Source organism: Thalia democratica, chromosome 7 (assembly GCF_965202585.1).
Source record: "Thalia democratica chromosome 7, ktThaDemo2.hap1.1, whole genome shotgun sequence".
In the NCBI taxonomy this organism is placed as follows: Eukaryota; Metazoa; Chordata; class Thaliacea; order Salpida; family Salpidae; genus Thalia; species Thalia democratica.
This window is the reverse complement of record NC_139171.1, coordinates 40,469,171-40,485,364: the sequence shown is the minus strand read 5'-3', so window position 1 is coordinate 40,485,364 and position 16,194 is coordinate 40,469,171. Positions and strand designations below refer to the sequence as shown.

General features: G+C 25.1%; 1 protein-coding gene across 1 annotated transcript; it reads left to right on the top strand.

Annotated features, from left to right (window-relative positions):
- The first annotated feature begins 448 nt into the window (after positions 1-448).
- Positions 449-14,193, top strand: LOC145840817 (E3 ubiquitin-protein ligase RNF14-like). The gene is made up of 7 exons (XM_082948154.1): positions 449-741; positions 1,375-1,538; positions 1,785-1,936; positions 5,773-5,897; positions 6,348-6,576; positions 12,809-12,981; positions 13,586-14,193. The coding sequence occupies exons 1-7, from the start codon at positions 472-474 to the stop codon at positions 13,757-13,759; spliced, it is 1,287 nt and encodes a 428-aa protein (XP_082804280.1). The 5' UTR covers positions 449-471; the 3' UTR covers positions 13,760-14,193.
- Positions 14,194-16,194: the final 2,001 nt, after the last annotated feature.

Below are 16,194 nucleotides of genomic sequence, written 5' to 3'. Positions count from 1 at the left end.
CCAATCGTCAACACATATACAAAAAATAAACTTTTTGCTTAAATTAAAGCAGAGTTTTGCAAAATAATCAGTGTAATATTTATGATTTACTATCATATCTAACTTGTAATCATTTTAAACTCTATGTACTTAAATTTGATCATTTAAAACATGATCATTACAAACTCAACCATTTCAGTTTTTTTAGCTGTATGCATAACAACTTAATTAGAAAAAGTCACAAATTGGTATTAAAATTGCTGCTTTTTATTTAGTAAAACTACTTTTAAAATAATTTACAGCAGCTCCAAAATTTTATACAAAAGTTTAACTGTATCAATATTTCAAAATTCTTTAAAAAAATAATAATACTTTACTATTTAAATTTATTGAATAAAACTATTTTTTTAGCAAAATTTTAAATTTGTATACTGTGTTAGTAATTTAAACAGTTTTAACTGTAGTTTTTAAGGCTTTATAAAAAAAAATAAAATGGATGATTTTGAACAGCAAGAGCAAGAATGTGAAGTTTTAGAAAGCATTTTAGGTGAAGAACTATTCCAGTTCAAGGAAGGAAAGGGAACCATAAAAATTGAAGTTAACCTACCAAATGAATTTTTGCTGATAAAATCTGACAGTTACAACAAACATAAAGTTCAATACTTACCTGAAATTTTGTTTGAGTTTACCTTTAGCTTAAAATATCCGTCCTCTGAAGCTCCTAAATACATAATAAACTGTGACTGGTTGTCTCATACACAAGTTAGTTTTGTGATACATCAAGAAGTTTCAAAGTTTTAGATTTTTCATATAAAATCCGCACACAAATTATTATGGTAAAAATATTTATTTAGTTGTAAAGTTCATGTAGTTATTTACGTGCCTAAAAGTTCTGTTTTACTCCAAAAACTAGCATGTAAAGTAAAAATTTTTAAACGAGACAGCTATTAAGATTAAAAAATTATTTTTAAATCTTTTATATTTAATAATAAAAAATTCAAAACTGCCATAGTTTAATTCGAAAAAACTTTTTTTTAATGGTTTTGCATACCATATGATTTTACCAGAAATGTAAAAAATAAAGCTGTATAGATTTTACTATTTAAATTTTTGGAATTTTTATTTATTGCATAACCTTTAACTTTTTACAAAAAGATTTTTAATGACTTCAATAAACAATAAATTATAAAGATGTAGTTTTTTGTTTGTACAAAACTTAAATTAGAAGGTTATGAAATAATTAAATTTAAGCTTTAAGTTACAAACTCTGTTTTTATCTAATTTGATAGCTTTTGATATTTTATACTTTTAAGTTCTTTTTTTTATAAATAAATAATCACAAAAAATAAAATACTATTTAAAAAAACAAATATTAATAGTATAAGATTCTTTAAGGTCGAAAAGTTATGTCAAGAGCTAGATGGTATGTATGAAGAGGGTTGTGAAGTTCTTTATGATTGGTATGTGTTTTTAAAAGACAGCATTTTTGAACACCTAGAAATATCAAGCACACTAGTCTTGCAACCCTGGGAAACAGAACCAGAATCTAAAATTACTAGGTGTAAAAATTATTTTATACTGATAGTTTATAACCATTTAAAAATAGTTAGACCAAACAAATTGAAAAAAAAAATATTTGTTTATTCTTATTGTTAGTTTTTTTTTTTTTGCTTACCTATTTTTAAAGCAAGGGTTTTTAAGGAAAAAAAAAAAGTATTTTTTTGAACTTTAACAGCAAAGTTGATGTCAACAATACATAAATTACTGTTCTAAAATTTTAAAGCTTTCTTTGTACCTATAAACAGACTTAAAAGAAGTATAAGTAATTTTTCTGATGTGGTTCCACATATACTAAACAACAACGGGTCAAAGAAAAGACAAGAGTTTGATAATTCCATGTTTAAGTGTGAAGTTTGTTTCGAAAACAAGAAAGGTGCCAAATGTATTAAACTGATAGGTACTTATTTTAATATTTTCAATAAAAATTACTTTTAAGTTGTTCAATGTGTTAGTTTTACAATTTTTAAATTTTGTTATGTTTTTACTACAGTGTTAGACCAACATTCACAAGTTTATTTACTTAAATATTTTGTAATTGATTAAATTAGATTGTTGTAATTGTTCTAAGGTTGTACAAATGTCTTATAGTTATGTATTTTTTTGTAACTTCAAAGATTAGTTTTTATTAATACTAAATAAAAATAACTAACCTCCACAACTCTATACACTGAATAAATTTTAAAATTTATTTTGGCTGTGAAATAACTAAATTAAAAACAGTTGTAGAAATATTAGTTTTAATAAAAAGCAAATATTAATAACTGCATCTATTTTTTTTTGTTAGTCTTGAGGTTTTATTACATTCATGTTTTTAAATACTTAATCTAAGTCTCTTTAAAAACTATAAAGCTCTAGAAATGCTAGTACTATTATTTTGAAGTTAGTTTTAAAAATTTTTTAGAAGGGTGTTTTGCTAAATTCATTATTATTAAAAATTCAGAAAAATGTCCTATCATATTTTATATGAAAGTTGATTTTAAAGCTAATATAAAATACAAACAGTTATGTTGTTTAAATTGAATAATTATTATAGTTATTAAAATCTTTGTTAATAGACTAGTCCCCATAACAAAAGAAAAACTACAGACTAAAAAAGTACAAATATAGTCATATTTTTTATGGTGTAACTAATAAAGTTTGTCTTGGATACATAAAAATCTTTAAAATCTTAAAGATTTTCAAAATTTTTGTTGAAAATCTATGGTACTTGTAAAGTTTACAGTATACTATAATCAGTTGTTTTCGTATTCATATACTTAATTACTGATGAAATTTCGCTGCCTATAAAATATGAATAGGTTTACAAAGTTTGTAAGTTCAGCATAATTAAAAAAAAAAACAATTTAAAAATTTGTGTAGCATACATGTTTTTGTATTAGGTATATTTACTTTAAACATATATTTGTAAATACAAACAAGGTATAAAACAGTCTAAAGTAAAAATTAAAATTAAATACTTTAATTTAGTAGCAACAGTGTAGTTTTATAATTAGGGATGCCACACGGTCAGGAAAAATCAGGAATAACTAAAAAAAATGACAATAGTCAGGAAAATATGGGGTTTAAAAAAAAAGTCAGGAATAGTCAGGAAATTTGACAAAGTTTAAAAAAAAGGTCAGATTTTGTCAGATTAATTTACAAAATTCCTTATTTTCCAAAGCCTTCAAAGAGTAGAAAGTTAATTAAAAATTCTTTAAAGTCAGACTAAAATTGGATAATTTTCCTAGAAATTTACAACTTTTTTAATTTCCAATGCCTTCATCTAATATAAATTAATAAAATATCCTTTGTAAAACTGCAAAGTTTTTAAAATGTTGAAGAACTACCCTACTTGAACAAGCAGTTTTTTATGATCTTTAGTATTGATGATCTGTGGCAAGAAAACTTCCATAACTTTAGTTAGTTTCTAAAGTTATGTGATATTTCTTATGCAGCCGTTTTTGGCATTGTACCAGAGTACTCAGCCTGTTGTTGCCTTTATGCATGATGACATTTCATGCTTGGTAATTAAATTGATGTGCGTCATTATAAAAGACTTAATAGTTACAAACCTCAGCTTAATTAGTTATTCAAGGTTGAATTAAAAGATCAAGCTTTCCTTAAACCTGCCCTTGATCTTGGTTGTGCTGCAACCAATTTGCTTGCAAATTTGAGGAAAAAAGACCTAGTTGAGGAACAAAAGGTCTTAAATTTCAACAAAGAATGTAGATTATTTGTTATAAAAGCGGTTGAAAATCTCCAGAGCAGAATGGCTATTGGAAGTACATTTGTAAAAAATATGTCATGCCTAAATCCGCATAGCCTTGAAAAATTAGGAGTCACAATTGTTGTTAAGCGTTTTGACAACATTGTGCACTCCTTAACATAGTAAAAAATTTGCTCCAACTCTTAAGGTGATACTAGCATTTAAAGATTTAGAACTTTGGTAAATTGTCCAATGAATGCATTAAAGTCTAAGAGCTTCAAGCAAAAGGAAGATTGCTTGGACCAGTTCTATTTTGAAACATCCTGCCAAATCTTCTCTGGGAAAGTTGTTGCAACCATTATTTGTGTTGTACAATGATCAGGCTGAGGTCAAACTAGATTAAGTATTAACAAAGCTCTGCTTGAAAACAGTATGAAATGAAAAACTATTACACCCAGATGAAGCGTTAAAAATTATATGTATGCGTACAAACTAGAACTGTATCAAATTAGAAAAAAACAAGTATTTTGCTGATAGAGCTGTTTATTGCAAATACATCAATTATACACAGATGGTTCTAGTGATTTAATGGAAGTTAAATGATTGAAATCATCAAAAAAACTGTTGTTTTAACCTGTATAAAAATAAGATTGGAAGATTTATATAGTTTCAAGTGTTTGATTATGTATTTTAGAATAAGTTTAACTTAGGATTTTAGATTTAGAAATTTCAGGAAAATTTTAGTTAAACGTCAGGAAATTTTTCTCAGCTAGATCTGTGGCAAACCTATAGTATTAAGTTATAAAAGTTATAAATTAAATCATTGTATGTACTATTTTAGTAATAGTTAAGTCATTAGACTATATGTAATGTTATAAAACTTTTTATATTAAACAAGTTAATCAGCGGTTCCAGCTGGATAAAAAATAAAGAGTTGCTTCTGAATAAAAGCCGCAAACTGCTGAACATCTGCCTAAAAAAAAATATATATATTTATATTAATATTTATTATATATTAATATATATATATTATATATATTATTTATTTATATATATATATTTTTTAAAAACATCTATACCCATATTTTTTTAATGACACAATTTCAAACACAATCACAAACAATAAGTTTAACTGTATAAAAAAAACTTATTGTTTTGTTTAATTTAACTTTAAAATCTTGTATCCTAGATTTTATATTGTATCGACTTAACTTTATTTATTTTTCAGTGTTTGTTCATGATAAATTTATGTTTATAGTAAATTTATATGGCAAATAAATACATATTCTAGATAAATTTTGCTTATTTCTTATGGTCGTTGATTTCTACAGATTTTGTAGAGCTGTTTACATTTATTTTTCAACGAAACGTAGTCATTCTGTTAAATTGTTTGTGTACATAAATTGTTGTTTTAATTTTCTGACGAGCTTTGTTTTATGTATTCCTAAGATTTAACACCTTATTACTTTATATCTGACGTACATTAACATATATATTTAGTTTATAAGATAATTTTAATAGATGTTTCATAATACATAAAAATTGTATAATAAGGTAGGAAAAAATTAAACATATTTCTATGTTTTTCAAATAATTTTATTTTAGTTTTAGATGTATAGTTTATTATTTGTATAACAATTAGTACCAGTAGAATACAACAACTATAATTGCCACTTAGTCAGAAGGAGTTTTCTGAGTATTTTTAATCCTTGATGTTTTTATAACTATCCTGATTAAATATTAACCTTAAAGAATACGTAATTTATTGAAAAATAGCAAAGAAGGTAAGAAAAGGTTAAAAATAGTTTTTTCAGCAAACTGGTTAGGGAATATTTTTTCTTAACTAAGTGTGAACATTAGTAGTAGTTTTTGTGAATTACTTTAGTTTATGTATGTTTATTCAGTAGTTTATTTGTAAACTATTAATCAAATTTATAACAATAATTTAGTTTAAATATAAATTTAAATTATTTATTTTTAGTAATTTGAAATCTAATGAAGTTGGTAGTTGTTAGTTTAATCTTAACTGTAAAAAGTATTATTTGCAGGTTGTGATCACATATACTGTAAAAACTGTATGAAAACATATTTAGAAGTGAATATAAAAGATGGTAAGGTTTCTGAACTTATCTGTCCAAATGTAAGCTGCAAAGCTGCCTTAACTCCTAGCCAGGTTTTTACTTAATTCTAAGTTTTATATTTACAAGTAGTATATATTTACAGGTAATATTGTAAAATATATTATTTACAGGAATTTTTTGTAAAACTGAGTTTAGAAAAATAAAAATACCACGTTTTTTATATAAATAGGTAGTCATCAATTATTAAAATTTTGAAGATACTATTGATTGATGTCAGTTAATTATTTTAACTTAAAAGTAGTTCTAACTTAGTTTCTAGTACAAAAATCCTTTAAGATTATAATAATAAACTCATTGAATACAAAACATTACTATCAAATCAAGATGTTTATTTTAAGAAACTATTGAAGATGTTTATACTTTTAACTTAAACTAAGGTAGAATGTTAAAAATTTTATGACCTATAGTAAAAGAGTTATTGCTAAAATTGTTTAATTTTTTAACATAAGTTCCATAAATGAACTCAAAACCACTTTATTTAGATCAAGGAGTTAGTTTCAACTGAATTGTTTGAGAGATATGACCGCCTTCTATTGCAAGTTACATTAGACAAAATGGCTGATGTGCAGTATTGCCCTCTGAAGCACTGTCAGTGCGTGGTAATTGTGAAAGATGGGGAGCATTTCGGACAGTGCCCTGCTTGCAGTTTTGTCTACTGCGTGTATTGCAGGAAAACTTATCACGGAGAAACTGCATGCAAACTACTATCAAGTAAGTTTTTCTGTTCTTTTTTAATAATTAAAAGGGTTTTATCTACTAGTAAAATAGCCCTCTTTAGACATGAGTCTGCGCTTTTAATATTAGAAAAGTTGGAACCTAATACTCTAAAAAGTTAATAAAAAATTATATACATAATTATTATATTATTCTATTCATAAAACTTTATTATGTGTTACTGATGCAAAATATTTTTTTTTTGTTGTTAATTGATAGTGAAACAAGTAAACCTTAAAGTCATAGTGTAGCAAAAATACTACTTATCCTAGTAAAGACTTGCCAGAAAAAAATTAAGCTCTAATTTCAATTTTTAATCATAAACAGTCCTTACAAAGTTGACACTTATATTTATTGAAGTTTATGTTTATGAAGAATATGTTTTGTAATAAGACATGTATCTTTAAATCGTAAAGAATTTTGTTGTCTTGATGGTTAGTCTAATAAATATCTAAAAGCTGTTTAGATTTCTGTAAAATAAATACTTCTATACAGAGTTTAAAGTGGCTTCATTAAAATAGTTTCAATAAAAAAAAATTTAGTTCTAAATACATATAATTACAAGCCAACAATTAACAATTTTTTTAAAAGACTCAACCAATACATATTCTAAATATTTTTAGTTTCCATTTAAATTAGACAATAAAACAAACATAAAAGACTAATAAAACTAATTCGGTTAGAGTCTAGCTTTGTAAACAATAAAGCAATTTTTGTTTGCAAAAATTAAACATTTTGTTATTCACAAGTTGCTCTTAGTTTAGTTTATTTCAAAATATTGTTGTATATTTTTTTGTCGATTTTAGGCGAACTAAGAGCAGCTATTGACGAATATATTTCCGGGGATGACAGTGTTAAAGAAAAACTTAAAATTAAATATGGCTTCAGTAGAATGTTAAATTTAACAGAAGCTGAAATTGTTATAAGCAAAGGTATCAAGTATTTAGTGTTCCACTGTTTAGATAAAGTGATTTGTTAAAAAATACCAATCTGTAGTTTATATTTATTGCAATTAAATTTTAAAGCTTTTTTTTAGTTAGGCTTTTAAGGTAGAAAAGTTTTGTGAATAGGACATTTTTTTGGATTAAGTTCAGTCTAATTGTTATTTAGGTCAGATGTTATAGTAGTATTGATTCTAATTAGATATTTATATACTTGAAATTTTAAATGATTTTGTATATAAAAAAAATGTATTTTATTCAAATAGATACTTTGAACATGATTATAAAAAATTAAAAAAAATAGTTTGTATTTTTGAACAAAATCTGGTTTAGAATTAACTGCTGTAGTAATAATGTTCATAATAATTTAACTACTACTTGAAAATTTAATGTAGAAAATTTCTTTACTAAGATATATTGAATTTTAATAACAATATTCAAGGTTATTATTTTTATAAAAATATATGTTTTATTGTAGATGTTTTCAAACTTATGTTATTTGACATTGTAAGCATGCTTGAATGAAACTAGATTTTTATTTATTTTCACCATTTGTTTTTACTCAAAACTTTATCCTTAAAATATAATTATTAAAATACAGCCCTTGCTATTTAAAAAAAGTTTCTCAACAACTGACTTACTTTTTTATAAGTTTGTATTTTTTAAACTACTTTGTATAACTTATTTTTTAAATAACATTGAAGTTAATTATACCGGACTTCTCAATTTGAATTATTTTTTTTTTTTAAGTAAATAATAAATTTACTAGAATAATTTTAATTATTATTATAATTGTTATTCTTGTTACTGTTATTATTATTGCTATAAAGGTAAACAGAGTCATACGTTAAAGTTTATTTATCTTGTTGAAGTTGCTCTATGTCGTTTCATAATTAAAAACAATTTCGATATTATTAGAAAGTCTGGAGCTTTATAAATCTAAAGTGTTTTATTTAAATAAAACTGATTTTTTTTTATTATCTTTAAATTAACTTGTTGTTTTTATTGGTAATAAGTAGTGATCTACCGAATCCGAGTCTTAATTTTAAACTAGGATTCGGCCGAGTCCGAATCCGAATCTTATTTTTAAAATAGGATTCGGGCAAATCCGAATGTCAATTTTAAAAATTGGATCCGGCCAAATCCGAGTCCCAATCCCAATAGTTAATATTTAGAACCCGAAAGATTTAATCTGCTTATTATGTAAATACAAAATAAGTTTATAAATAATAATTACGCATTATATTACTACTCATTATGTTTAAAAAATTTGAACAATATTTTAAGGTGTTAATAAATAAAAACATTTTTATTTTAGAACAATTTATTTTTAAAGCTAACTAAAAAACAATTTTCTTGCTAAAAAAAAATCAAGCTACATACTCAAAACTTAGTTTCAATATTTTGATGGCCATGCAAGCAACATTAACAATTAAGTTGCACTTTTGTTATGCAAAATAAATAAGTTATAGACTTTAGAAAAATGCCTAAAGCAGAAAACAAATCACAAAAAAAAAGTTAAAACATTTAACGTTTAACTTTAGAATTAGTTTTTATTGTGACCTTAAACGAATAAGAACATAAACTTTTGCAAGTGTACATATTTATAAAACAAAGTGCAAATTAAAAACATGCATTACCATAATAAATTGAAATATAGTACCAACTGTGCTTAAGGCCAAAAATAGAATAGGAATTACAATTATAATAAATAATTTAAAAACTCCTTTAAGATTACATTTTAACCATACCAATAAAGTAATGTAGATTAACTTAAAAAAAACAAGAATAGTGTTTTGTAGTATAACAGAGACATCTTTTGCGATTGTAGTTCGTTTTATATGTTTAAACAGTTGCTTAAGTTAATCTATAGTTTATCTTAAGTTGTAGTGGAGAAATAAAAGTTTTTCGCCGGTCTTTGGAAGCAATCGATTCTGCTTTTTCTCGAGCAAATTCCTTACTTCAGAAAATAATCTTTCAAGATACACAGAAGATGATGGTGAAACACGATAATTCCTTGCAAACTTGCAATATGTGGGTACTTTGTTTTAATAAAGTTCCACCAGTTTAATACTTTATCCTCTTCAGTTTCTGCATTCAATTTTCTGTAGAACAAGCACTTTATTTCTGCTTCAATTTCTTCATCAATAGCATCCTGTTGATCGTCCTCCTGTGTAGCGGTGTTTTATTCTGTTTAAAACAAAGAATACTAAGTTGAAAACTTCTTCGGATCGACACTTACAGTGCCGTGGTTTTAGTTTCTCTGGTGGCAATATAGGAGAATCACCACCTTGATTAGCCTCGAAACAGATATGCTTTTTAACATTTAATTTTGGCTGCTTTTTAACATTATTTTTGAGGTAAGAAAGAAAAGCGGAAATTCGATATCTTTGATCAATAGCTATTGTGACTAACAGTATTTTGTTGTCATTAGGGTGTTGTTGTTATTGGTATAGAACCTCCTTTCGCAAGCCTCTCCTATATTTTTAGCTGAAGTTTTAAAACATTCGATACTTCTTCTGAATTATAACAAAAGTTAACAAACGTTGTCAGTGATTTTGCATGCAGGATCACGCTTGAGAACAATGCATTGTTTTTACTACACTCCTTTGTTACAAAAAAAAAGGTTCAAGCAGTAGAACAATGTCATTAACCAGCTGCCATTCTTCAGGTGTAATAATCGAATCTTGATCGTTTTTATGGTTAGCTAAATATTACTGAACACTTGATTTTAGCTTTTTTAGTGCTTTTTATCTAGCATAAGATATATTGAGTTCCACCTTGTATCCACATCTTGAACAAGAAGCAAGGCTTTTTGTTTTAGTTGTGCGTGGTCAAAATCTACCGGGATCATAAATAAACTACCAACAACATTTACATTATTCAGGGTTGCCATTCAATAAGTCAAAACAACTACCTTGAGTGACCTTAAGCTATCCTGAGTCACATCGAGATTTTCAAATTCTTAGAAAAAATTTAATATCTTTTTGTCATCAATAAAAATCAAGCTATTAACAAAATTGGTTATCAAACAAAGTATAAAAAAATAAAAAGATACTGTAAAGCTACTTTAAAGTGATTATAAAAAACAAAATTGTGGTGATAAAACTTTTTTATCATTATGATAGATTTTATTGTTTTAAATCAAAGTTTTATTACTTAATATGTAAAAATTGTTCAAAATTTAAGTTTTTTTAGTGACTTTCATTTGAAATTCCAGGTGGTTTTCAAAGTTTCTCAAATTCCAGATTTTTTCAGGTTTTTAGTTTTAATTGCTTAATTCCATGGTTCCAGGTTTTTCGGAAACCCTGTAAAGAGAATGGTATAATTTCAATCATTTTAAGATTTTGTTTTCAAAACAATATTTCACTCCAAAAAATAGGATATCAATTAAAAAAAAAATATTAAAAGTTTGTGATCTATGGATGTTGGTGGGCCAATATTAAAAGTCTCAGTTGAGTCTGGTTGACTGTCTGTGAGTAGATTGTCAACCTGACCTTTTTGCCAATGCTGTTCCTGCAGACGGGGTGACTTTCTAGCACGTTTGTGCTTAGGACCCTCTGCGGGCAGCTTCATTTTTGTATTATTTAAATTGGACATAAAAAAAATAAATTGCTTTTATATTAATTATTATAATTTATCAGTGAGTTTTATCTATCAATACTAAAGACTATTCTAGACTACTTTATATAAATTAGGTAAGACAGTTTGGGTGATGTATCTATTATACAAAAGAACCAAAAAACTGTTGTTTTACAATTTTTTTTACTCAAAAAATATAGGCTTCTTTTATAACTTTTACAAATCACTAGGCAAAAGTTTTTTGATGAAATGTTGCATCATTGATTTTAAACCTTATTTCTCATAACCGCAAAAAAATCTAAATTTTCTATTAATATTCAGAGTTCAACAATAAATAATGTAAGTAGTGGCAGCAGTTCATTAGAAATTAATTAAAATTTTATTGTTAACAATTTTTTTCTTTAGAACATAAAAAAAAAGTTATGTTTGAAGCTATAACCTAGATGTCATAAATTAAAATTATCAATTAAATAAGTGATAAAATATTAACAAAAAGTATATAGCTAAAAGTATGTAAGCATCTGCTTCAATGTTACATATTTAAGTTGCATTTTTTTCTTTTTCAAGTTGCAGCAGTTCATTGCAATGAGCAATAATGAAAAACTAAACATATGATGAATAAATAAGGGCGGTTACCCAAAAAGCTGGGGCCAAACGCCTTTACTATGTACTTGACTTTATTTGAGAGTCTAACAAAAAAAAAATTCATAGTTTTGATACTTTGTGCAAAACTCTAAATCAAAATTGATAAGGCTTTTATAAGTGTGAAAAACCATTTTTTATCCACTAAAGCGTGAAATTATTAACAAGTTTTAAATTTCATTTAACTTTTGACAAACAATTAAGTAAAATTCATAAAGTTTAAAGTGGTCTACCAAATCCAAAATTTCGGATACGGCCAAATCCGAATCTTATTTTGAAATTAGGATTAGGACGAGTCCGATTCTTATTTTGAAATTTAAGATTCAGCCAGATCCTAGTCAAAAAAGGCCGGATTCGTCCGAAACCGAGTCCGAATCTTGGATTTGGTAGATCACTAGTTATAAGTTATTCTTAAAGTTTAATACAAATACTAAAGATGTTTTTCAGAGAGATTATATTTATACTTCGTTGCTTTTTGCCAAAATAGTTTGAATTTGTTGACAAAAATTAAGCTGATTTTATTTTTGTAGAATTAAAATACAAAGTTTTGTATTATCAAAGAACTAATTTTTTTTAATTTTTTGCTTTTTATGTTTGCTTTAAAAGTTTCAGTTTTTATTAAAATCGTATTTCAAAGGTCATATAAGTTACTAGTCGATTTAAGAGTTTTTACCATATTCAAGCAGCTTATTTCAAAAATAACAAATTTTAAAAGTATTTAATCAGTTAGTTTAGATTTTGTTACTTTTTTTTTCAGAAAATATAAAATCTAATTTTAGTCATTTATTTTAAAATGTAAGAGTTTCAATAGGTGTATGAAAAGTTGAAAAACTAAAACAAAAGTTTTCAAAAAAAGTTGATACACGTATGATAATTGGTAATAACTTTTGATTACTTTTGTAAACTGGTTTTGTTTTGAAATATCACAACTAAATTTGCTTATTACTTTATAAAAAACTAAGATCATTTATAACTTCTTTAAATAAAATAGTAAACTAAAATGTTTTTATTTGGTAAATTTTATTATTTCCAATTCAAGCCTTAAAATAATTAAATACAACTAGCTGATTTGGATGAACTTATTGAAAAATACAATTCGAGTAGTCCAGAGATGAAAGAATTTTATCATAAAAAATACGGGAAGAAAAGGATACAGAGAATAATCGAAGAGGCTGACATCTCTAAATTTTTGAAAGAAAACTGCAAAAACTGCCCATCTTGTAGAGTACCAATTGAGGTTTACTAGGTTTTAAAGTGATACTTAAAAAAGCTAAAGTACCGTTTGATAAAAGATTGATTTTTAGTTTATTAAGTTTGTATTTAAAAACTAATCCTATTTTTGGTCATCTGTGGTACATGTTAAATTTTATCAAATTGTCTGTTTTCTAATATATAAAACTGAAACTAAACTAAACTAAAATATTTTTTGATATAGAACTATAAAAACGGATATTTATAAAATTGTTAGTATCACTAAAATAAAATACAAAGATCGCTTAAAAATTGTTTAATGTACTTAATCTAAAGTAGTTTTTATTTCATTTAATCATTTACAAATTTTTTTTTTTTTGTATCTAGTTAACAAACTTTCTATAAATAGTTTTTAAATTTAATGGAAAATAAATGTAAAAAGTTATTTTTAACCCAATTAAAAGTTATTTGTTAATTGTAGTTATATGAAAAAATATCAAGATAACAAATGTTTAAAAATAAAAAAACATTTCTTGTAAATAAAATAACATTTCCTAATTATAAAAAATAAAACTAACCAAAAAAATGTTGAGTTTTTACTTAATTTTTAACAGTTTTGTTTTTACTCAATATTTAAACAACTCAAACAGAAGAACAGCGGGTGCAACCACATGCAATGCTACAAATGCGGCGCTCATTTTTGCTGGTTGTGTGAAAATCTAATAAGCCACACCGACCCGTACAAGCACTACAAACAGGGAGTTGGTGCTTGCGGCGGGCAATTGTTCCAAGGCATGGTTCCTGACGAGGGCGGTTTTTACTGATCACTTTTCACTGCTATGTGTTATGTACTGTTTCTCTAAAAAAATGAAAAATTGCCAATTAGTTAGAAGAACCTTTACTCATTCTTGCTTTTTTAAGATGTTTGCATTGATTTTCGAGTTATTGTTTTCTATGCAAAGTGTTTTCAAGTATCGATAATTTAAAAGATGTTTTTATAGCATAGTATTAAAAACTAATTTGTTATGTTAAAAAACTAATGATTTCAAAGTGCATTAACTTTATATTACAAAAGTTTTAGAGATCACCTTGGAGTTAATGTCACTAAATATCTTAAATGCTTAAGACAATTTTGTTAATTTTTCCAGTTTAACTTTTGAATTATTATATGTACTGCCTTAGTAGAACTTATTTCAATGAATTTTTAAGTTTTTTCTACAACTATTTATTTAACATAACATGATGAATTAAATTTTGAAAATAAGTCCTGTTAAGTTTTACAAATATCGAAGTTTTAGATCTAAATAGCATTTTAATTTTTAAAAGAATCGAAAAATTTAACTTAGTTAAAGCTATTTATTAAATATTTATTTATTTACTAAATAGTGTTTTTTTAATTTACAACATGTTAAAAAAAAATCTGTTCATTTAATTGAAACATTTGCAAGACTGTGTTTAAAGTCGTAGTAATATTACTTTTAAGCTTTGTAAGCAATGCTCATTATCATGTTGTTTTTTTATTAGTTACGAGGAAAATCTTTATCGCAGAAAGTAATTTTAAGCTGTTTTTTATAATATCAATAAAGTCTTTTAAATTCATAACTTTGTTTTTTCACGTTTTTTTTTTTAAATAAATTATAATTAAAATAAAATTTGTTTTTAAGTATTTAAATGATAGACTTTTTAGCGTTTTTATTTGTAATTTTTAGTTAAGTTTAAATTGAGTCTTTTATACTGCTAAGTACTGAAATATAACATTTTGAAGATGATAAAATTGTTGTTTCTGTAAGTTTTTTAGTTTGAAATAGCTGGAAGTTTTGATTTTATCTTTTTTTTTTGTGACTAACAATGTTTATAATATTTTGATATTTCTGAGCACTATTTTAAATGCTGTATTTTAAACTGAATTTGATTAAATTATTCATTAAATATGATAGCATAAATGTTTTAAATAACAAACTAAATTTTGTTGTTAGAAACAAGTTTTCCCCTACTATGGAAACCTATTCCCAGTTGAGAAGATAAAAATGTAAGTAAAGTTAATTATAAATTTATTTACGACTAAGTTTCGATGTTATAACTGCTATGCATCTAATCCTATATAAAAACCTTATTCAAATCCAATAATGAGCTAAATAATGTCTCACAGCTAAAAAGTAATAGAGGATGTACCAAAAAAAAAAAGAGCTACCCAAATGCATCGAAAAACATATGGTCGATTGCAGTTCTTTACTAAAAAATGTCATCTTTAGAGTCATAGTGGTAACAGCGTAGAATATTAAGCGATACGTTGGGTCACCAAGTTTAGCGTTAAAAAGTAGGAACACTTAGCGTAAGAAATAATATTTTAACAGCAAATAAAAACTTTAAATCATACTTTCAAAATATATTTAGGATTTAAAAAGTATAAATATAGACTTTTTTATTAGCTTGGAAACTTTAGCAAGCCCAAAAAGTGTTTTTTTAAACAGGTTTGTACTGTTTTAGGATGAAATAAGTAAACTTACTAAATTAAACCAAAATTAAGTTTAAATAAAAACTTTTTTGTTATTTTCAATGTTTTTAAATGTTATTCTGAATACTTTGAGCATGTTTGCAGCTTTAAAACTGATTAACGAGGTAGTATTGCTTATAAACTTATAATTAAAAGTGTGCACGTGTTTGTTTAAGTTATGTTTTTTTTAGTAAAAAAATATATATAAAGATCTGGCCTACTTATAAAAACTAATAAAACAAAATTTTAGATTACAAAAAATTTCCTACAAATTTCCTACAAAAAAAAAAGAACTGTTTCATAAAAAGCGTTCTGTTTTTTTAAAGCACATAAACATAATTTACTGTACAAATTTCAGATTCTTGTATTAATATTACTTATTTAAAAAATCAAGGTTAGTTGTCTACATTTAAAATTTATTTTAATTATTTATTACTTTGAATTTTTACTACTTAAACGTTGGTAGTCTAAATCAGGGGTCGGGAGGCAATTGGTGCTCGCGAGTCAAATTTTAAATCTCGAAATCTTCGTGGGCCGCAGTTTTAGTTTAAGTGACATTTAAATAGTCTATTAGTTTTATTTTAGTCACACTAATAAAAAAATGTTTATTCAGTTTATTATTTAAATGACTTTTAGCTACACATAGAATACCTAACTAGATTATAAATATTTAGTGAAATAAAATTTACATTGACTATTATACTTTAGTCTGAATAAACTATGTATGTACTATCTTAAAAAGTTATTAACTTTAAGTTAACATTT

Coding starts and splice junctions, on each gene's coding strand:
- LOC145840817 (XM_082948154.1), top strand. CDS start 472: ATGGATGATTTTGAACAGCAAGAGCAAGAATGTGAAGTTTTAGAAAGC. Junction 1,539..1,784: donor CCAGAATCTAAAATTACTAG/GTGTAAAAATTA, acceptor ACCTATAAACAG/ACTTAAAAGAAGTATAAGTA. Junction 5,898..6,347: donor CTGCCTTAACTCCTAGCCAG/GTTTTTACTTAA, acceptor CACTTTATTTAG/ATCAAGGAGTTAGTTTCAAC.